General features: G+C 38.5%; 1 protein-coding gene across 9 annotated transcripts in view; it reads left to right on the top strand.

The window, feature by feature from the left end:
* FTO (FTO alpha-ketoglutarate dependent dioxygenase) overlaps window positions 1–23220 on the top strand; it is a 428690-nt gene that overhangs the window by 136938 nt on the left and 268532 nt on the right. For all 9 annotated transcript variants that reach the window (XR_005355776.1, XM_038531033.1, XM_038531032.1 and 6 more), the window contains exon 4: window positions 2743–2886. Coding sequence is in view for 8 of the 9 variants with exons in the window: in XM_038531033.1 (XP_038386961.1) it covers window positions 2743–2886 (144 nt within the window). In the remaining variant the exon portion in view is untranslated. The remainder of the gene's footprint in view (window positions 1–2742; window positions 2887–23220) is intronic.

Below are 23220 nucleotides of genomic sequence, written 5' to 3'. Positions count from 1 at the left end.
TCTTCCCTCTTTCTTCTTTCTTTTCGTCTTCCTTCGTCTTTAAGAGTGAGAACATGAGTATGCACGTGCATGGCACACAAGTGGGGATAGAGGCATAGAGGGAGAAAGGAGGGAGAGAAGGAGAATCCTAAGTAGGCTCAGTGCTTGACTGACTTGGGGCTCAGTCCCAGGACGCTGAAGCTCATGACCTGAGCCGAAACTGAGAGTGGATCCTCAACTGACTGAACCACCTAGGTGCCCCTATTTAGGTTATTTTTGATCTTTTGCTCTTATAAACATCTTTGCTCAAAAGTCATTTTGCAACCTGTGCAAATAGGGTATTCCTAAACGTGGAATTGTAGAATTCCTTTAAGTTGAAAGTGTTTATGCATTTGTAATTTTGATAAGTATTGCTAAATTGTCCTTTATAGAGAGTGTGAATATGCCATTTTGCTACACTCATACACTCTATTTTATCAAACTGTTTGATCTGTTCTGACAAGTTAAAAATATTTGTTGTGGCTTTAATTTGCATTTCTCTTATGAATAAGTTTGAACATCTTTTAAATGTTTACATGCTTATCCTATTTCCTTTTATGTGTTCTGTCTTCATAACTTTGGCCCATTTTTTTGTTTGAGTATTGATCTTTATCTTCCTGATGTGCAGTAGCTCTTTATATATTAAAAACTATTTCCCAGAATGCCTGGGTGGCTCAGTGGTTCAGTGTCTGCCTTCGGCTCAGGGCGTGATTGTGGTATCTGGGATCGAGTCCCACATCAGGCTCCTTGTGGGGAGCCTGCTTCTCCCTCTGCCTATATCTCTGCCTCTCTCTCTGTGTGTCTTTCATGAATAAATAAATAAAATCTTTAAAAAACAAAACAACTATTTCCCTGGCTATGCCTGCTTGTTATATTTCCATGTGATTTATAGAATCAGCTTGTCTAGTTACCAACCCCACTTAATTAAAAATCAATCCTGTTGGTATTTTTATTGTGTTTGTATCAAATTTATAGACAAATTTAGGGAGAACTGACATTCCCATGGCATTCAAGTTTATGTCTCTAGAACATAATAGGCCTTTACATTTGTTTAAACTTTCTTTTGTGGCTTTCAATAATATTTAAAAAATGTTTTTCTTTTTCTTTTAATTATTATTTTTTAATTTAATTTATTTATCCATGACTGACACAGAGAAATGCAGAGAGAGAGGCAAAGACACAAGCAGAGGGAGGAGCAGGCTCCAGGCAGGGAGCCCGATGCGGGACTTGATTCTGGGTCCCAAAGACCATGCCCTGGGCTGAAGGTGTTACTAAACCGCTGAGCCATCCGGGTTGCCCCAATTTTTTTCTTATAGATAATAAATGTTTAGGAATTTTTTTAGAAGATTTTATTGATTTATTCATGAGAGACACACAGAGAGAGACAGAGACCTAGGCAGAGGGAGAAGCAGGCTCCATGCAAGGAGCCCTATGTGAACTCGATCCTGGAACTCGGGGATCATGCCCTGAGCCAAAGGCAGACACATAACTGCTGAGCCACCCAGGCCTCCCCATGTTTAGGAATCTTGCTGGATGTTTTAATATGCACACATTTGTAGTTAACATTTTCTTAAATTTGACTATTGTTTGGGATATATTTTTCCTGGTTGATTTGCAGATAAAAGTAGTATTTGCAAAAAAGCACCTTTTCTTTTATCTAATTATTGCTCATTTATTATGCAACTCCAGAGAACACACTTGGATTGGTCATTCCTACCAAATAGTGATGAGTCATTGTGATGATAAAGGACATTATTTTCTAATTCTTAACTTTGGGAGTATTTTTAATGTTTCCCTATTAAAATATGATGGTAGCCTTGTGATTGAGAGAGATCTGTATTTTATTATGTTAAGGAACCTGTCCACTTATTATTTTATTGATGTTTTGGCTATGGAAGGATGTGTTTATTTATTTATTTATTTATTTATTTTGGAAGGATGTGTTTAGTGAATATTTTATGTATCTCTGGTGACTCTGTTTTCATCTGTGAATATGATGAATTTTAAGCTTTTGCATATTGAACTGTCCTTGTATTCTTATGATAATTTCTACTTGGTCATGGAATGTTATTCTTTTAATATGCTGTTAGATTTGGATTCTGTTTCTCTATGTTTAAGAATTTTGCATTGATTCTCAGATGTGAGATTGTGTGTATGTGTGTGTGTTTTCTTTTTGCTTTTTAATATATATTATTCTATCTTCATAAAAAGAATTTGGGAACTTCTTTTTCTGTGCTCTTAAACAATTTAAGTATATGGAAATAACCCACTCCTTAATTGTTTGGTAGAATTCTTCTTTGGAACTCTTTGACACCTGTGTTTTCCTAAGAGATAGTTCTTTGTAGCTTTCTGTCTATCTTTTCTGCTTTCATTAGCTTTTCTACCCTCTGGGAGTGATTTTGATGTTATTGTCTTCCTAAAAAACTGTTCATTTAATCTAGATTACCTAATTTATTTGCATGGAATTGAATAAATCATCTTTTATTTTCCTTGGTACCGGTGGTTATTTCCCCATCATTTAAAGATTTTTTTGATTAAAGAATAAAGTACATGTTAAAAATATTTGAAACAATGTGTCTTTTAAAAATATATGATGTAAAAGGATCTAGCTCACTTCCTATATATTTTTTATTAAAACTTAATTATTCCTGAGCTAAAGATTATAAAGCCCAGAACTTGAGATGAGACATTTCCTTTCTGATCTGGCTCTTCTCTTTTTGACAGGTCCAGAAGAGGAAAGTGAGGATGACCCTCAGCTCGAAGGCAGAGACCCTGATACTTGGCATGTTGGTTTTAAGATCTCATGGGACATAGAGACTCCCGGCTTGGCAATACCCCTTCACCAAGGAGACTGCTACTTCATGCTTGGTAATTAGGAGGGGCAAGCTATACCAATGCTATACTATCTAAGTTTAGATTACTAGCTACATATTGGAATGTGTCTATTTTTTTTTTTTAAGATTTATTCATTTATTTGAGAGAAAGCATGTGAGTGAGTTGGGGAGGGGCAGAAGAAGACTCTTCAGGCTGACTCCCTGCCAAGCTGGGAGCCCAGTGCAGGGCTCCCATAAGATCATGACCTGACCTGAACTGAAAGCAAGAGTCAGATGCCCAACCAGCTCAGTCACCCAGGCGTCCTTAGAATGTCTTTTCAAATAAACTTTTTAGGTATTTTATAGCAATAATGAATCTTCTACATGGTGGAACTAGTTTTTTTTGTTTTTATTCCCTTATTTTTCAGGTATTGCTCGTTTGTGAAAGTTACTTTTTTTCTCCCCCATTCTAATTGTTTATAGAGTTCCTAAATGTACTAAAATTTTCAGGACTTTTCATCAGTTACTCAGCTGTCCAAATGAGCTTATCAGTTTGAAATAGTAAGATGATTTCCCTGTCTGTACAAGGTCTTAGTGAAACTTTTTTTCCAGTTTTGAAGTTAGTTTCTTCTCAGGACCAGCTGACCTGACGACAAGGCCTTTCTCTCCACTTGTCATTGGGTTCTTTGGGGAGAGTATTTCAGCTGTGCTTAGGCTAACCGAAGAAGCTGTGGCATTTGTGCAGCTTTTGCTTTTGGCTTTTTGATCTAAGCATTTTGTTTTGTTTTTGGACTTTATGCTTGTTTTCCAGTGCACAGTATATAGATAGTATCCTTTTCTACTTACAAAGCCTCCCTAGGTTTATTCTGTCATTGGCTTTAGCTCCTCACTATCCAGAGTTTATCTTACTCTTACCTGCCTGGGGGAATCTACTCACGTATTAGCTTTAGAATTGGAGAGCCCCAAGGCTCAAAGCTGGTATTTATGATAAGAATTATTTCTCAATGAATTGAGTATTTGTAGAGGGCCCACTACGTTCTCCATGTTGCTAGAGGTTCTGGAGGAGATATTGAAGATGGATAAAACCTGGTCTTTGCCTTCTAGAAATTCAGAGTTTGGATTAGTTCTTTAGGTTATTATCTCATCAAGCATTTTCCAAATTTCAGTCATTTACACGTCAGCTTCGAGTTTCTAGCCAGATCCCCATGCTGCCTGTATTATTACTTATGTAATGTTTTTCTCTAAAATAAATTCACTTTCTTTCACTGAAATGGATTTGCTTTACTTAAAAAAAAATTTTTTTTTAGGATTTTATTTATTTATTTGACAGAGCAAGCATGTACAAGCAGGGGGAGTGGCAGGCAGAGGGAGAGGGAGAAGCAGGCTCCCCACAGAGCAGGGAGTCCAATATGGGACTTGATCCCAAGACTGTAGGGTCATGACCTGAGCCGAAGGCAGATGCTTCACCAACTGAGCCACCCAGTTACCCCTAGAAGGAGATTTTATGACACAGTCTTAAGCAGAAGACCAATATCACTTGGTTTATAATTAGAAGAGTTTTAATAATATATAGAGAGTAAAATAGCATTAAGTACCTGCTGTTTTTGTTTGCTGAAGATCCTGAGTCCTGTTCTGTCTTTGTGAAAAAGGGACATGTGTCCCTGTTAGAGAGGTAACTGTATAATGGTACCAATCTGAGACTTTCTCTTTGTCAGCAGCAAGACGAGAAGATAATTATGTAGGGAATTTCTTTCCCATGATGTGTACTTTAGTGGTGCTTACGGTTGTGTCCCTTTACCTCTTCACTTCTTCCTGTGGGGTGATTGCTACATTTGCTGAATACTAATCTATGTAAGCCCTACATCTCTTCTTTCCATTTGCAGGTTGCTCTACAGTTTACGAATCAGTTTCACATACATAGTCTCATTCACTTAGTAATCAAGCTTGTTGTGGAGATGGTATGGAGATTGTTCTTTTCTTTTCTTTTCTTTCTTTCTTTCTTTCTTTCTTTCTTTCTTTCTTTCTTTCTTTCTTTCTTTCTTTTTTAGATTTTATTTATTTATTTATTTTTTATTTTTATTTATTTATTTATTTATGATAGTAACACACAGAGAGAGAGAGAGAGGCAGAGACACAGGCAGAGGGAGAAGCAGGCTCCATGCACTGGGAGCCCGATGTGGGATTCGATCCCGGGTCTCCAGGATCGCGCCCTGGGCCAAAGGCAGGCGCCAAACCGCTGCGCCACCCAGGGATCCCAAGATTTTATTTATTTATTCATGAGAGACACAGAGAGAAAGAGGCAGAGACACACACAGGCAGAGGGGAAAAAGCAGGCTCCATGCGGGGAGCCCGATGCGGGACTCTATCCGGGGTCTCCAGGATCAGGCCCTGGGCTGAAGGCAGCGCTAAACCACTGAGCTACCCGGGCTGCCCAGATTGTTCTTTTCTTTTTTTTTTTTTTTTTTTTTTTTTAGATTGTTCTTTTCTTAAGTGATTTGCCTAACGTAACTGGGTTGATACAGGGGATTAGGATGGTTTGCAGATGTCACATATAGTGCTTTTCCTGCTCTAGAAGGGACCATTTGATTCCAATACACACAAAGGGACTTGATTCCAATACACTGAAATCTCTGTGTGGGAAGATTTTTAGGCTGAAGGTCATCTCTTCCTGAGACCCTCTCCTGCTTGCCTTGGGAACTAAGTATCTATTTTGAAGTCCCTGCCCCATTGATAAGCATCATTTGTAGGTTATAGATTATTACTCATCTTTTAATGTAGCATTTGGATATGGATATTTACCTTGAGTATAAATGAGTTTTAATTTCAGCCAATAAACCATTTGCCTTTGGATACTTTGCTCAAGAGTTTCTATTAGCAGTTTTGTAACTTTGAAAGAGGTGATAATCATTTGGTGCCCTTCTAAATTGCTAGATTAATTTTCTGCATATAAAAGTAGTAAATATACATTTTAAAAGTTTAGCTACCTTCTGTTTATTTAAGAACATCTTGTGTTTTTTTCTGATTATGAGAGTAAATAAAATACATATTCCTTGTAGAGGAAACAAACACTGAAAGGTAAGAAATGAAAGAAGAGTATAAAAATCAGGTTCATACCTGTTTTGGTATATTCCTTTTCAGTCTTTTTTTTTTCCATTTTTTTTCAGTCTTTTTTTCAGTCTGCACGTATGTGTATCTGGAATAATAGTAGTATGTGAATAATTAGCACATTTACTGGCAACTAACAACAAGTCAGACATCCTTTTAATCATCTCCATAGCACTAAAAAGTAGATGATAGTTATATTGCCCAAAAATCAGTTTGGGTTAAAGTGATGTAGTGACATAACCATGGTTACACAGTTAGTAGGGTGCATGGGTTGGAACTTGTTCTTTTGTCCCATTTGGGCCTTGACACCCACATCAAGGGCCCTCTCTTCCTCCTATTGGACCCCCACTCTGGGCTCCTGGGCCCTCCTCTCCCTCCTTCACCGTGATGCCTCTGCTTCACCTAAAGGCTTTAGAACTAAATTGTTCAGGAAGGAAAGAGAAGATAATGGAGTATTCTGTACACTTCTTTCTTTTCCCTTTCTTTTTAAAGTTATGTTTCTCTTTCCTCAGAAATAGTAGATTAATAATGAAAATATTAATTACATTGCCTTTTGCCTTTTTTACCTATATGTTATAATGAATATACATTTTAAAACATACATTTGTTCCTTTAACTACTGTAGGTTATAAACAGAAGTAAGTGCTGTTATTTTATAGAAGCTGATAATCCAAGATATAATATCTATTCCTGATTTTCCAGCTCCTGCCTTCTTCAGATATAGGGGAAATAGTTGATACCTTACCGATCTGGGCCAGGCACAGCACAATGTAGCTAAAATGTGCTTTTAATATATTCATTTTTAATGTATTTTCTTTATTATTCTTAAAGAAGATTATTATTTTCTTTATTATTCAGTTTCTGTAATGAACTTCCCACCATCTCCTCTTAAAAAAAAAAAAAAAAAAGAAACAAAAATAAAAGGCACCATAGTCTGTTGCTACCTTTTCTCTTTACTTGTTAGAATCCAGATCCTATATGGAGCCCTGTGGAGGGACCTCGGCCCTGTGCTGATACCTGAAATCTGAACTTCATAGCACTTATGAAAAGGAAACAGTTTAGCTCAATTTATAATAATATATTGGTCTGCAGAGGAAGTGCAGACTGAACCCTGCTGTCTCAAGTAAATACTCCAGGGGTGTCTGATGGGGAACGTGTCGGGTGCCTGTAATAAATCCACTGCCTGTGGAAGTGAGTGAAGGCCCTGCTGGCAGTGCCTGAGGACACGCTTAACTGGGGTTGTCACGGTTTTACTTTTAAATTGGAATCTTTGCCCTAATCTCAGAGTTAGACATGACCAGATTTGCAAACAGATTTACAATTTTCACTAATTTTCCAACCAGGACTTCAAAACACACTTAAAGGAAAAAAATACACCCTGGTCCTTCTCAGAGTAGGATGATTTACTTTGCCACAGATGTTTTCCATAGACTGAATGTAACCAGGGAGTTAGGGACTTAAAAGTGGCTTGGAGACAAACTGTGGGTTTGTTTTTTTGTAGAACAGATTATACAGTTCAAGGGACATCAAATTATGTTCATTAACCAGGAGCCTAGTGTAGAGATGGGATGTTTCAGGACAAAGGTGAGCACTAGGCAAACATTTGAGGTAAACCGTTTTTTTTTTTTTTTTTTTTTGAGGTAAACCTTTTTATCCCCTCCCCTTCATTTATTATTTTTTGTCACTGTTCATGACTGTTCTCTCTGGCCTATTTTTGTTTCCTTCAATCCAAATTAAGTCTCATTTTCAAAAAGTTATCACAAAGCTTCAAAAAGTTATCAAAGCTTTAGTTGCCAAGTAAAATTTCCATGGCAAAAAAAAAAAAAAAAAAATAGCAATGTGAATTGAAATACACACTGTTTCTTTATTTGGCTTTGCTTTACTTCACCAACAGTTTTGGGCAGAATGATGAAAGGCCATTTCCTGTTAGGTGACCAGGTCCCAGACTCTCTGAGTTGTCTATTGGCTACATACTGTGCATGTTTCTCCCGAGTCTCTGCCTCCCCGGACAACTAGAGCTTCTTGATACTTGCTTCCTTGGGTTATTGGGAGGCCAGAGAAAAAAAGAGCTTTGCAAACTACGATTTGAATGTGGGGACCAACTGTGAAGATGGGGAGCTGGGCCATGGCATTACAGGAGAACCCAGGAGGCGAGTGGGTGACAGAAGAATGCTGAATGTTATGTTCTTACCCTGCCTCAGGCCCTGAGTTTTGCCAGCTTTGCCCATCACTGTTCCATACATATACTTCCATGACTACATAAAGGAAGAGCAAGAAAGGGCGACCTCACCAACTGCTTCTTGACGGGGAGAAGAGTTGAACCAGAGCTCTGTGGTAACCATACTCTTACCTTGGTTGAGGCATGAGTCTACCTATAGAGCCTGGCCAGTAGTGTTTTACAGATTAGGTTCACCTTCTTTGAAATGCCTATTCCTCAGAGCAGCAAAACCCAGAGCTCTGTGAACGTTTGATTTGGTATAACCTGAAAATACGCCTTGCTTCTATTTTTGGTGTCATCATGAGCACTCCAGTTGGAGTCTGCTGCCCTGTGAGCAGAAGAACAGAGGCTTCTAGGAATTTAAAGCCTCTTAATTGGGGCTCCCCTGGGACTTAGCTTAGAGACTGTGGTATCTTTGTAAATCCTCCAGGTGTCCCTCAATCCTGCCCTGATGTAGACATTTTATTCAAAGGAAAAGGCTTTTGTTATTTCTTCCTCTGACCCCATACCCTTCCTCCCCCAACTCCTGACTGACCAGCTGAAGTAAAAAGTGCCTGTAATTTATGGCTTAATCATAAATTCTAAATAATTATACTTTATTACCTCTCATGGGTCTTGAAACGTAGGTGCTATGTTCTGCTTTTTGCCGAGGCAAGGGAATACTGGAGAAACAGTAATAAATTATAACTTCAGGCTGCAGTCGGTGAGCTTGAGGAATTGCCATTTCAGTGGAAAGTGCTCGAACAGCCAAATGAGCACCTGTCATGTTTATTTTCACTTTGAAAAGTGGAAACATGACAGCATAGTTTGAACTGCTCGTCCAATACTAACTTGTGGTGTTCTTCTTACCTTCTCAGCAACTACGGTATTTGTTTCTTGCTCATCGTGTTTTTGGTTGAGGATGTATCTGTCCTCCTGAAACTTTCACTCTAAAACTGTAACCCCAAATGCTGACATTTTCAAACTGGTGCTTTTTTGTCTCGATACCTGATTCGTCTGTATTCAGTAAAACTGGGGAGAGGGCATGCATCTCTTGTGGAATTTGCTCCTAGGGTAGGAGTCCCAGGTACTTGAAAGGATTTCTCTATCTCTTCCACTTTTCTAGTGTATCCAGTCCTGGTGTATATTTCTCTATCACTGATGTCTTGAACTTTACTTGAAGTGCATGAGTATCTACTGAGGGACAGGCACTGTGCTGGAATCTTTGATATATTTCCTTTCTTTCTTACAATAAGTCCATCAAGTAGGTAGTCCTCTCTCTTGGGTCCCTATTTTTTGCCAGAAAAGAAAATTGATGAGGATTGCCTGCTAATGGGTGTGTGGGTTTTTTTAGGGGTCTGAAAATGTTCTAAAATTCATTTGTGGTGATGGTCACACAATCCCATGAGCACACTAAAATAAATTGAATCATATGCTTTCAACGAATTGCTTGGTATGTGAATTATATCTTAATAGAGCTGTTTTATAAAAAGGGAAAGGAGGTTTAGAGAGGCAAAGTAACTTGTTCAGAGCGATGGACCTAGTGAAGCTTGTGTTAGAATACAGGTTTTTCTGAGACTAAAGCTGTTTTTTCTTCCGTCAAATTGTGCAGCTCTACTCATTAAGTAGTCACGGGATCTTCTTTCAGAATGCTGTGAAAAGTAACTGAGCAAGTAATACATCAATATATGTATATTCTCAATGTAAGGGATTAAAATAGTATGGAATAATGCAGAATAAAATTTGGAAGTTCCCATTTACTTTTCTTTGTGATCCTTTTGTAAACATGAGCATAAATATAGTTATACCAATATGATTTACATATATATTGTTGCTACTTTATTAACAAAATACACAAATGGGATCTTATAAGCTATATTATATATATTACTCTAGTACTTGCTGTTTTTCTTTAATGATATGTCCTGGAGATCTTTTCCTGTCAGTACCTCATTCATGTTATTATAAAAATAATATGTAGACTAGGAAGTACAAGTTCAAAAAGTTGAGGATGATCTAAAATGGGAAGTGAAGAACTCCTTGCCACCTGTCCCCGAGTTCTCTTTCTTAGAAGTAACCACTTTTCAATGTATTTGCATTTTATTCTTTAAGTGATTACCTCCTTAACTCTTAAACACATACTTAATATTGCTCTCTTTCCCCATCCAGCAGCTTGAAGCACTGTCTATTCCTCCATGAAGAAAAATGAAAATGGGGATGTGGCTTTTATACTCTCTCACTCTTGCCAAAAAAATTTTTTTTTAAGATTTTATTTATTTATTTGAGAGAGGGAGAGAGAAAGAGCAGGAGTTGAGAGTCAGAGGCACAGATAGATTGTGCTGAGTGGGGAGCCTGACACAGGGCTGGATCCCAGGGCACTGGGTTCGTGACCTGAGCCTAAATCAGATATTTAACTGACTGAGCCACCCAGGTACCCCTCACTCTTGCTAAGTTTTATTAGTTAACATTTACTTTAGTTTTTTGTTTTTGTTTTTGTTTTTTTTCCTAATTGATTACCTTACAGCTGATATATCGTATATCTCTGACACTTAGGATGTAAAATGGGAGATGGAAATTCCCTTTCAGCCATATCATTACTTTCACATCATTGAAGTTAATAATGTCTACACATTGATCTATAATTTTGATAAGACTACCCTGCTTTCTTTGGACATGGAATCTGAAACTTGAAAACCAGTATGTAACAATTGTTATGTGTGTCTCCTTTATTCAAAGTGACTGGATCCATAAATAGAAAATGAGAATCCATAGTAATCACTAACCTTGTCCCATTGAAGGGAAATGTTACAAATGTCAGGTCAAGATTTTATAGTTCTTCAGAGGCCCAGAGTCATACTCCATTTTAGCTTGCTTTGTGTTTGAACCAAGACTTTCTTGTTATTCTTATTGAAAGGATAATCATGCCCTAGTGCTGTCTGTGTCATTTCGCCTTACTACTTCTTCAAAGTCACCAGTTACAGTTATCATACTGAGACTTCTTCTCATTGTGGTCCTTGGCCATTCTGTTTTTTATCTGGGTCTCATGTCTTTCTCTTCCTTGGATTTTCTAAAAATATCTTCTGTCTATCCTATTTCAGGTTCCTAAAAATGTGTAACCTCCATAGCACCTAACAACAGTACTTTGAAGATAGTAGATGCTTTATTAATAATTTTGGAGTTATTGAGTAGATGAATAAACCAAAGTTTTGGTCCCCGCACCCCCAGTATCATGGCAACATAAACATATAGGCAAAAGGAAAGCTCCTGGCTGGAAAAGTTTATGAAGTTCCTCCCCCAAATGGGGGGCCATTCATTTACTACTTGGGGATCTCCAAAGACAGTTTTTAGAATCTTCCATGGCAATCTGTTCCTTCAGTGACCAATGCTTTGCTTCCTAATATCTAGTTCAAATGACCATGTGACATCACATAATTTTCCAAAGTGATACGGTGTCTGGATCAATCTGTACATTCTCTTCCAGATCTTTTATTTAAAAATCTACTAAAGGTAATAAAACTGTGTTGGTTTCTTTTAGGCTGAGGATGGATGAGTTGCTATGAATTTTGAGATCCTTTATTGTCATATTTTATCTAGTTAGAGCCATACTATATTAGGATAAATCTGCTCCTGGGTTGCTTGGGTGGAATTTTTCCCTTTGGCTGGCAGTCTTAATATGCCTTCTTTGGCTCTTGATCTATATAACATAACTCCTAAAAGCATGAACTGTGGAAAAGAAATTTTTCAGACTTTTGATTTGATTGCATATCCTGTGTGTGATCTTTGCCACTTCTCTAAAGATAGGAAGAATGGCCATAAAGGAAGGTTTTTTTAAATTTTTTTAATTTTTTTTTTATTTTTTTTTATTTTATTGACTCTTACTGCAGGCTTCAGTTCAGGATGACAAGGAATGAGTTTCACATTCCTGAAACAGTCCCTGTAGCAGATTTCAAGGCCAGGCATTATACCCCATGATGGAAGATTCCTTAAATTCTTCCTGTGGAATAATTCCTCTAGACCCTAGAAACATTGAAAAATTTTTAAAAAGACCTAAATTATAGTCCTCAGTCAAATCATTGTAGTGGCCTTGTGCTATAATTCTGTCCTAAAATTGGCTTTGGCACAAACATTTTTCCTTCTATTTGTTTATGCTGTTCCCTCCACCTTGTTGGGTTTTTCTGTCTACGTATATTTATTTAGGGTGACATTAAAGAATTTAATATCCATGATGGCAGAGGCATCAACCAATCAGTGTAGATGCAGTAATTCTTTTTTACCCTCTGGACTGTAGTAATTGGTTCAGAGGTCTTATCTGTTAGAATTAAGGTTTTTAAGAGCCACTACCGTCTTCTCTGTATTATTACACAGCATAACAGCACTTAATGCCTTGTACATAATGGGAACTTGCCATGTATTTGTAGAGGTCATCCTTTTTTCGTCCCCAGGTATAAGCCAGAAACCAAAGCCACCATCCTTAAGTGCCGGTGGAAAAGCAGATGTGACATAGGAATGAATCAAGAGGGAAGGCAGGAGGTATATGGAGGAACAGAACCAAGGGTTTAAGTGGATGCTTCTGTTTTATTCATTAACTTCATTAGGGTGGTTCTAGTGGGCAGAAGTGATGGCCCTGCCTGTTCAAAGGGGGAAAGAGAAGAAAACTACTCATTCAGGTTTGCCCCTTCAAGCCACCTGTGTCCCTTCTCATCTCTCTGTTTCCCAAAGCTTCTCTGCCCTGCTGTTTCTTGGGAAGAGTTACAGTCTGGAAGATTAAAGGCAGCTCTTGCCAAAGTGGGATTAAAGTTCATAAGGTGGGAAAAAGAATGATTAACCTCAAGAATCTATCCTCTTTACAACCCAACAACAAACTAAGCATTCCATAAAAGTTAATTTAGAAACAAGAGGGGGAAAGTCGTGTATCCTCAGGCCATCTTCACCTCTGTGCTTGTTTTTATAGGATAGTTTTCACTCCCATGGAAGAATGGATTTTGCGGAAGGTTTACAGAACCATCCAAAGCTCATACCGCCTTCACTGATGGCTGTGTGCCATCGTTTTAATTTGAGGAATGAATGCCTCTTTTCTTAGGATCTCCTCATTGAACATTATCCTTTGGATCTTTCCAAAATAATGATATGTATTGTTTTATTTTTTATTGCTACGTACAAAAGTAGTACTATATGCCATCCAGGGAGAGATGCCATCAATCTGAAGATGTAGTCCAATTTCAGATATACTAAATATGAAGAAAAAAGGTGCACCTTGGATTTGATGAAATTTAGTGCATGTCCACTTTAAAGAACTTATAAACAATAGGAAAGCGTAAATACAAATATGTCATATTGTCACCATGCACAGATCATATTCTTCATAACTATTTGGTTTAATTCCATCTAGTGTCTCATTCTGTACTTGGACACATATGGGTTTGTTTTTTTTTTTTTTTTTTTTAGAAAATTAGTATTATCTTAGATACAATGTTTTAAACCCTTTTTTCATTACTTTCATATCTTGAGCATTTTTCCTTATTAAATATTCCTTGAAATGTGATTTTTAAAAATGGCTTAAATATTACTCCCCTACTTTTGGTGGTTTAATGCATCTCTGGTGTTTATTTGATATCATGTATATTGCTCTGGTGAATATCTTTGTACACATATCTTTGCAACTGTGATTATTGCTTTAGGAAAAAAACACTAGAAGTGGAATACCTAGATGAGAGGAGGGTGTAACTATTTTATTTTTTTTAAGTTTTAATTTTTTTAAAAAAGATTTTATTTATTTATTCATGAGAGACACAGAGAGAGAGAGGGGCAGAGACACAGGCAGAGGGAGAAGCAGGCTCCATGCAGGGAGCCCAACGTGGGACTCCATCCCAGTTCTCCAGGATCATGCCCTAGGCTGAAGGCGGCGCTAAACCGCTGAGTCACCCGGCTGCCTGGGTGTGACTATTTTAAAACTGTACATATCAGACTGTCACAATGTACATTCCACCACAGTGCATGAAATGTGGCTGTCAGTTACTACCACTGGCCTCCTTTCCCTCACCCCAGATAATACTGAACATTGCAATTTCTAAGTATTTTGTCACTTCAAAGAGGAAAAGTAGCATGCTGCTGTTTGAAACCGCATTTTTAAATTTATTGAAGAGGTCGAACTTCTTCTATGTTTCTTGGCCACTTGCATATTTCTTTCTGTTACTGTTCGGCATCTGATCGTCATTTGCCCGTTTTTCTGTTAAGGTGTGTTTGATTTTCTTCACATTTCCTGTATGCAACCCTTTGGCCTGCTTCCCAGGTGTTTTTTCATATTTCTTTTGGATTTCCACTTAGATATTTAATGTTATTTTTTTTTAGTTGAAGCATCATTACCTGATGATAATGATTTTTAATACTTGCATTAAATAGCCGTATTTGAAATCATTTTACTACTTTTATGCTCACTGATAATTTTCATGTGAGTTTTTTTCTTTTAAAAACTTATTTTTTATTTTTTTTTAAATTTTATTTATTTATGATAGTCACAGAGAGAGAGAGAGAGAGGCAGAGACACAGGCAGAGGGAGAAGCAGGCTCCATGCACTGGGAGCCCAATGTGGGACTCGATCCTGGGTCCCCAGGATCGCGCCCTGGGCCAAAGGCAGGCCCAAACCGCTGTGCCACCCAGGGATCCCCTAAAAACTTATTTTTTAAATTGAGGTATAATTGACATGTAATATTAGTTTCAGATGTACAACATAATGATTTGATATTTGTATACATTGTGAAACGTTCTCCACGGTGAGTCTAGTTAACATCGTCATCTTACATAATGTGAAACTGAATAGAGGAAACTTCATTTATAATAGAGTTGGGAGAGCAGAGAAGGGAGCTCTCTTGCCCTACCAACTTATTTTCGGGTCAGAGGCCAGCAGTAAGATACTACTTTACTGCCCCAGGAACAGGGAGGAAGATTTTCCACTTGCCTCACAATAGCCCAACCAGTGAGAAACTGCCACGACTCAGCCAGTGAGAAATCCTTACTGCCCTGAACTCTCACTTGCCTCCAGTGGGCTTTTGTTCAAGCAGCCTCTCCCAACTCCTCCTTTTCCTTTGTAAAGTAGCATTCCTTTTTTTTGTTCTCTGAAATTGACTGTTGTTTTGCCATAGTTCAAGTGTCCTGAATTGCAGTTCCCCTGTCATTCTTGAATAAACCCATTTTGCTAGTAAGATAACTGGCTGTTTTGTTTTCAAGGTCAGCAGTAGTTAGGAAACACGTTTTTTTTTGTTTTTTTTTTTGTGATAAGAAATTTAAAAATCTGCTTTCTTGGCAATTTTACATTACATTACATTACATCCCCATGACTTCTTTATTTTATAACCAGAAAATTGTACCTCCTGACCCCCTTTACTCATTTTTCCCACTCCCCATACCCCACATCAGGCAGTCACCAGCCTGTTTTCTGTATCTTTAAGCTTGTTTTTTTGTTTTATTTTATTTATTTATTTTTTAAGGATTTTATTTATTCATGAGACACACACACACACACACACACACACACAGGCAGAGGGAGAAGCAGGCTTCATGCAGAAAGCCTGATATGGGACTCAATCCCAGGACCCCGGGATCACAATATGATCCAAAGGCAGATGCTCAACCACTGAGCCACCCAGGTGTCCCTGTTTTTGTTTTAGATTCCACATATAAATGAGATCTATGGTATTCATATCTCTCTGTCTGACATATTTCATTTAGACCTCCTTGCCCTGGAGGTCTACCCATGTTGTTGTAAATGGCAACATTTCATACTTTTTTTATAGCTAGTGTTCCGTTGTATCTATGTACCATAATTTCTTTACCCATTCATCCATCAGTGGGTAGTTGGTTGTTGTAAATAATGATGCAGTGAACATGGTGATGCATATGCCTTTTTGAGTTAGTGTGCTCATTTTCTTTGGGTAAATATGAAGAAGTGGAAGTTTTATTTTTATGGTAGTTCTATTTTTAATTTTTTGAGGAACCTCCATACTATTTTCCATAGTGGCAGTACTAATTTACATTGCTATGAAGAGTGCAAAAGTTTTTTTTTTTTTTTTTAAAGATTTTATTTGTTTATTCATGAGAGACACAGAGAGAGAGGCAAAGACACAGGCAGAGGGAGACAGACTCCCTGACTCCATGCAGGGAGCCTGATGTGGGACTCGATCCTGGGACTCCAGGATCACGCCCTGGGCCAAAGGCAGGTGCTAAACTGCTGAGCCACCTAGGGATCCCCCAAAAGTTTTTTCTCCATAACCTTGCCAACATTATTATTTCTTGTCTTTTTTTTTTTTTTTTTAAAGATTTTATTTATTCATGGGAAACAGAGAGAGAGAGAGAGAGAAGAGAGAGAAAGAAGCAGGCTCCATGCAGGGATCCCTCCAGGATCACACCCTGGGGCTGGGGGGGGGGGGAGCGGGGGAGAGAAGCAGGCTCCATGCAGGGATCCCTCCAGGATCACGCCCTGGGCTGAAGGTGGCACTAAACCGCTGAGCCACCCAGGCTGCCCTTGTCTTTTTTATAGTAGGCATTCTGACCAGTGTGAGGTATTATCTCATTGTGGTTTTAATTAGCATTTCTATGATGATTAGTGATATTGAACACCTTTTCATGTACCTCTAGAGAAATGTCTCCTCAAATCTTCTGCCTATTTTTAATTGGATTGCTTGCTTTTTGCTTTTGAGTTGTAGGAGTTCTTGGATAATATGTTTTGGATATTAACCTCTTATCAGATATGTGATTTGCAAATATTTTTTCCCATTCCATAGGTTGCCATCTTGTTGATGGTCTCCTTTGCTGTGCAGAGCTCTTTATTTATTTGTTTTTGTTTGTTTGTTTGTTTATGAGAGGGGGAGTGGGGCAGGCAGAGGAGAGAGAGAATCTCTCTAGCAGACTCCACGCCCAGTATGGAGCCTGACTGGGGGCTCAATCTCACAGCCCTGAGATCATGGCCTGAGGCAAAATCAATAGTCAGACATTTGACTGGCTGAGCCCCCCAGGCACTCCTGTGCAGAGCTTTTTAGTTTGATATAGTTCTACTTGTTTACTTTTGCTGTCATTGCTTTTGCTTTTGGTGTCATATTTAAAAAGTCATTGCTTAGACCTATGTCAAGGAGCTTACTGCTATGTTTTCTTTTTGTATTGTGGTTTTATTTAAATGAAGTATAGGCTCTAACAAGTTTGTCATGAAGGTTAATGGCAAAGGAATGGTGGTAGCTTATATTCTCTGAGTTTTTATATTGAAAGTGACTATACCTTCACATGCTGCTACCTCCTTAGATAGCTATAGGATTCTTGTGTCGCACGCAGTCTTCCTACCTGAAAACTCTGGATATTGTTCCCTTGAGCTCTAATACTTGATGTTTGAGAGATGTCTAAGATCATCTTTGTTTTGATTCTGTAGTGATAAATTATGGTTTTTCTTTTAACATTTGTCATATTTTGTATTTAATTTTTGAACAGAATATGTTTATGTATTTCAACAACCATTTTGTAGTACAGAGTCCCTTCACAACTTTGAGCAATATCCTCTGTTCTTTGGTGGTTCTTTCATCTATCCTTTTCCTGCTTTCTTTCTAGGATTCTTCATATATTTTGGCTTCCAGAATCTGTCCCTTATTTCTTAGCTGTTCTGTCACTAATTTTCATATTCCCTCCAAGTTCTAGGAGAATGTTTTGAGTTCCCTCATCCACTTTCAATTTGAATTTTGTGTAGCATGTATTCTGTTGTTCACTCCATCTTCCATCATTTTAAATGAAAGGACACTATTTAAAAAAGAAAGTCAACTCCAAGCAATCTTTCCTGATGGCAGATTATTCCATCTTCATGTCTACTTGCCCCATTTTCACAGATGCAGTGCTTCCTTAAATCAAGTGTCTTCTTAAAATATTGAGAATTTTATAAAAAATTTGTCCTGTCAGTTTGAGTAAAACCTTTTGAGCAGAGACAGTTTCAAAGTGGTTCCTTTCCTTTGAACTGCAGTGTTTTTACATGAGTCTGGTGATTTGTCTCTGTCTGTTTCTTCCTTCAGAAGGAGGACTAGTACTGGTTTATGGGCAAATTGGTGTTGAGATTGTTTCTTTTGAAAACTTGGTGTACATTCCCAGCCAAATCCTTCCATCGAAGTATGGAAGGATGAAAATGTATCCTTCTTTGGCCAGATAAGAGATTTCAAGAATTGGAGTGTCCTGAATAACTCATTTTGATCTCCGTGTGGTATAGATGCTTGCCCAATGGACAAACCATGACAGCTTATGGTGCACCTACTTGTTCTAGTTTCTTACCTCAGCTATGTCAGGCTGTCTTCTCAAAGTGGCAGCTTGTACCAGCAGCACATCCTGGGGTCTGTGGGTGTCACAGGTTGCTTGCATTTAAGATTGCCCCGTGGAGGCAAGGGGCCTGCCCCCTGGCTGCCCTGTAGCCTGTCAGACCTTCCCAGTTCTTTTGAATTTGAGGGTGAGCACTCCCGGAATCGGCTTGCTGTATTTACTAGGGTGCTGCTCCTTCAGTGTAGACACTCATGTGTCAGCCCTCTTCACCCTTTCTTTAATCTCCTCCCGCCTAAGCCTATCCAGAACAAACCCTCGCAATTTCTGGCATATTGAGCACCTTTCTCTAATATTCAGTGCTGACAAAAGTCTTGATCTAATTGAATAGTCCCCTGATCATGTCCTTGGGGAATCTGGGAATGGGGCAGCTTGAGAGGCCTGAGTCTGTACCGACATCTTGCCACAAAGCTTCCCCTCCCCCCTTTCAGTGGCTATTAAATTCTGAATATGTTCTCAGTCATGGATGTCCCCATGTCTAGGAAAAATAAGGTCATAAATATTAAGATTGAGCGATGAGAATGGACAGGTGAGTAAGAATGAAAAGCTTCAGTGACTGCGTGAAGCCAGGAAGATTGGATTTCAGTATTGGGCCTATTTAGCTCAGGAGTGTGCCTTTAACGAAGCTCCTGATTGTTACTTTAAGGAATCTGGGATGAAATAGCCCTGGTAACACACTGGACAACAAAACCAAGGAAGTAAGGGGCTGGGTTAAATTTGGGATGACTGACTGCCCCAGTTGGTCCGTGTGGGAGGGGAATCTCAGCAGGTGGGATTTCAGGAGAATTGTGGGCATGATTCAGTCACCCTGGCGGAAATTAATGCCTTTGCATCTATGGTCTTTTATATATGAGATGAGATTTCATGCTACAGTGAATGTCCAGAGCTCTCTTCACCCACTGACAGAGCACACAGCATTTAGCCAGCAAAGTGAGGGCTTTTCTATTTGTTTTGTTGAATAAATTCTACAAACTCTGATTCCACTTGAATATAGAATTAGTCAGTGTTTAGCTGTATTCTGAAATAGCTCTAACAAATAGACATCTTTAGTGTTTTCTTCCTAAAAATTAAGAGTCGTGTTTTGTAAAGCTAGCAAATGTTTTTAGCATATCTTTTAAGATGTACATACAGTCCATGAAGTTGGAGCCACTTGTACAGACTTAGGGTTTTAGATAAATTAGAAGCTCTTGGATGAAAATTACAGGGTTTTTTCTAGAAGCCATAATGGATTAGAGACAGGTGGGAGCAATTTCAAAAGAGTTGTTTGATTCGGAAATTGCCAAGGATTTGAATAAAGGTATAGGGCTCAGTGTATTCTTTCGAATGCTGTGTTTGCCCCTTGGCCTGCATCAGACTAGTTGCCCCTCAGTGGAACAAAAGCACTTAACCAATGTTCATTAAGATGTTTTCTCTTTAGGGCACCTGGGTGGCTTAGTTGGTTAAGCATCTGCCTCTGGCTTAGGTCGTGATTCCCGGGGTCCTGGGATCCAGCCCAGCTCCTTCCTGCTCAGTGGGGAGTCTTCTTTCTCCCTCTCCCCTTGCTGCTGCTGTGCATTCTCACTCTCTCTCCCAAGTTAATAAAAATCTTTTTAAAAAGATGTTTTCACTTTCTCTATGATGTCCATGGATCCTAGTACTAATAGCATAGGATCAGTGAGGCTTTTATTTGTGTAAATGAGAAGGGCATTTATGTATTTCTTAGAAATTGATTTCAACCCTTTATGGGAATCTGCCTGAGGAAACCTCCTCCAGCCTCTGCTCTTCATTTTGTTCTTTTAGACAAAATAGTCCAGGTTAACCAGAAATTCTCAGGTGTGTTTAACCAGAGGCGTCAGAGGGGGGTCAGACTGAAAGGGAGTCTCTCACTTAGCCTTCATCAGGCTTGAAACCACGCTTCTGAGCCCAGCTGCCGAGGTTGGGTCCTTTCCTTCCTTCCTTGTCCTCTCCTTTGTATTTAAAACTCCACAATTGTCACTCCCGTCTCTGTCCTCACCTTTCACTGCATTTTGTAACACTGTTTTCACATCAACCTAATGTTTTGTGACTTAATCATCTTTAATCATTCTTTCCTTTGATAACTCCCAGTACTGCTCTTAATTTCACTCTCTCCCCTCCTTCCCTCCTCCATCCAATCTTTTAGCAGGTCTTCTGTTTTTCTCTAAAGCATTCTGGACCTGATCACTGCTCACCATCTCCTGCTCAGTCATGGTGGTCCACATCACCATCGGCTCCCACGTGGAGCAGCAGCTTCCCCACAGGTCTTCCTGCTCCAAAGCCTGCCCTTTTCCATCCTCCCTTTTTTCCAGAAAGCTGTCAGAGTGGTCTACTCAGACTTAGATCACCCTTTTTTCCCCTGCTTAAAGTTTTCTAATCGTTTCCCATTGTATCTAGACTTAAGCCCCACATTCTGACTGTGACCAACGGCGACCACCTTCATCTGTTCACCTTTCCCTCTCCACCTTGAGCACCTTGCTGCAGTCTCCAGTACAGTGAGCTTATTCAGTGCCTTGGTGCCAGCTCTTTCTTCTGCTGGGAATTCTCTCATCCCAGATGTTGGTGTTGCCAGGATCCTCGTTATTCAGATCTCAAGCCAACTTAGCTCTCCCCAGCAATAGTTCCATATCTAGTAGTGTGTTATTCCTTCACACCCCCACTAATTCTTATACTTCTTAAATTGTCCTGTTTTCTCCAGAGCAAGTCATGTCTGAATTTCTTGTTTATTTACTTACTCTATATCTTCCCCATCCTGATGTAACCCCCATGAAAGCAAGGACTTTGTTTTGTTCACTGTGCCCAGAGTAGTACCTGGCACAAAGTAGTTCTTCATCTACATAGTGAATGAAATGATGTGAGTGTTTTCCTTTGCCATGAGAACACCCTAGGAGAAAAACTATATAGTTATATACCTGCATATTGGTCTCAAGACTGTGAGCTATGGACTGTTAAATAATTTTCCAAAGACTTTTCAGTTGATAATTTTTTAAAAGATAGAGTTTATTTTTAGAGCAGTTTAGGCTCCTAGCTCCTAGTGGTTACAATTATTACAATTGATTAACCTACTTTGACATATCATTATCACTCAGAGTCTATGTTTTACAATGGAGTTCACTCTTGTTGTTGTCTATTTTATGGATATGTTTTATGTATTTAAGAAATGTATTATGACATATCTTCCATTATAGTATCATACAAGATAGTTTCACTGCCCTAAAAATCCTCTGTAACCCTTCTATTCATTCCCTCCCTCCACTCAACTCTTACCATCTATTTACGTTCTCTGCAGTCTTGTCTTTTCTAGAATGTTGTATAATTGGAATCTTAGAGAAGATAGCCTTTTCCAATTGGCTTCTTTCACCTAATGATATGTATTTAGGTTTCCTCATTTCTTTTCATTTATTGATAGCTCATTTCTTTTTAGTGCTGAATATTATTCTATTGTCTGAATGGGCCACAGTTTATCCACCTACTGACAGATATTTTGGTTGCTTCCAAGTTTTGGCACTTGTTCATAAAGCTGCTCTAAACATCTGTTCACAGGTTTTTGTGTGGACCTAAGTTTTCATTTCATTTGGATGAATATCAAGGAGGGCAGATGCTGAATCTTATGGTGAGAATAGGTTTAGTTTGTAAGAAACTACAGAACTGGGCAGTCTCAGTGGCTCAGCGGTTTAGCGCCGCCTTCAGCTAAGGGCATGATCCTGGAGTCCTGGGATCAAGTCCCACGTTGGGCTTCTTGCATGGAGCCTGCTTCTTCCTCTGCCTGTGTCTCTGTCTCTCTCTTTGTCTCTCATGAATAAATAAATAAAATCTTAAAAAAAAACACAAAAAACCCCTACAGAACAAATAGCCTTCCAAAACAACTATATCATTTTGTATTCCCATCAGGAACGAATGCATGTTCTATTTTTACGTTATTTGTGTCAGCATTTGGTGTTACCAGTTATCAGTGGATTTTGGCCCTTCTAATAGGTGCTTAGTAGTGTCTTTTAATTTGCAATTCCATGACAAATGGTTGTTATAATTTGCAGTTCCATGACAAATGATAATGAGCATCTTTTCATGTGCGTATTTGCAGTCTGTATATTGGTGAGGTGTCTGTTCAGGTCTTTTGCCCATTTCTTCAGTAAAGTTGTTTGTTTTCTTGTTGAGTTTCAAGTGTTCTTTATATTTTGAACTGCAGCCCTTTATTGAGCATGTCTTTTGCAAGTATTTTATCCCAGTTTGTAGCTTGTCTTCTTATTTTCATGACAATGAGTTTAACAGAACAGTTTTTAATTTTTATGAAGTGCAGTTTACCAATTACTTCTTTCCTGGGGTGTGCTTTTGGTGTTTTATCCAAAGACTCATCATTAGCCCAAAGTCATCTAGATTTCCACTTCTGTTATTTTTTAGTTTTAGACATTTTATATTTAGATCTATGATCCATTTTGAGTTAATTTTTGTGAAAAGTGTAAAGTTTGGTTCTAGATTCTTAGATTTTTTTTTTTTTTTTTTTTTACATGTGGCTATCCAGTTGTTCCAACACCATTTATTGGAGAGATTATCCTTGCTATTGTATTATTGCCTTTGCTCCTTTGTCAAAGATCAGTTGACCATATTTATGTGGCTCTTTTTTCTGGATTCTCTTTTCTTCTGTTCCATTGATCTCTTTGCCCATTCTTTTGCCAATAAGACATTGTCTTGATTACTCTAGTTTTATAGTAATTTTTGAAGTTAGGTAAGTCCAACTTTGTTCTTCTTCAATATTGTGTT

The sequence above is a fragment of the Canis lupus genome, chromosome 2 (genome assembly GCF_011100685.1).
Source record: "Canis lupus familiaris isolate Mischka breed German Shepherd chromosome 2, alternate assembly UU_Cfam_GSD_1.0, whole genome shotgun sequence".
Lineage (NCBI taxonomy): Eukaryota > Metazoa > Chordata > Mammalia > Carnivora > Canidae > Canis > Canis lupus.
Note: the sequence above shows the minus strand (reverse complement) of the source record. Positions and strands in the feature narration are given on the sequence as shown.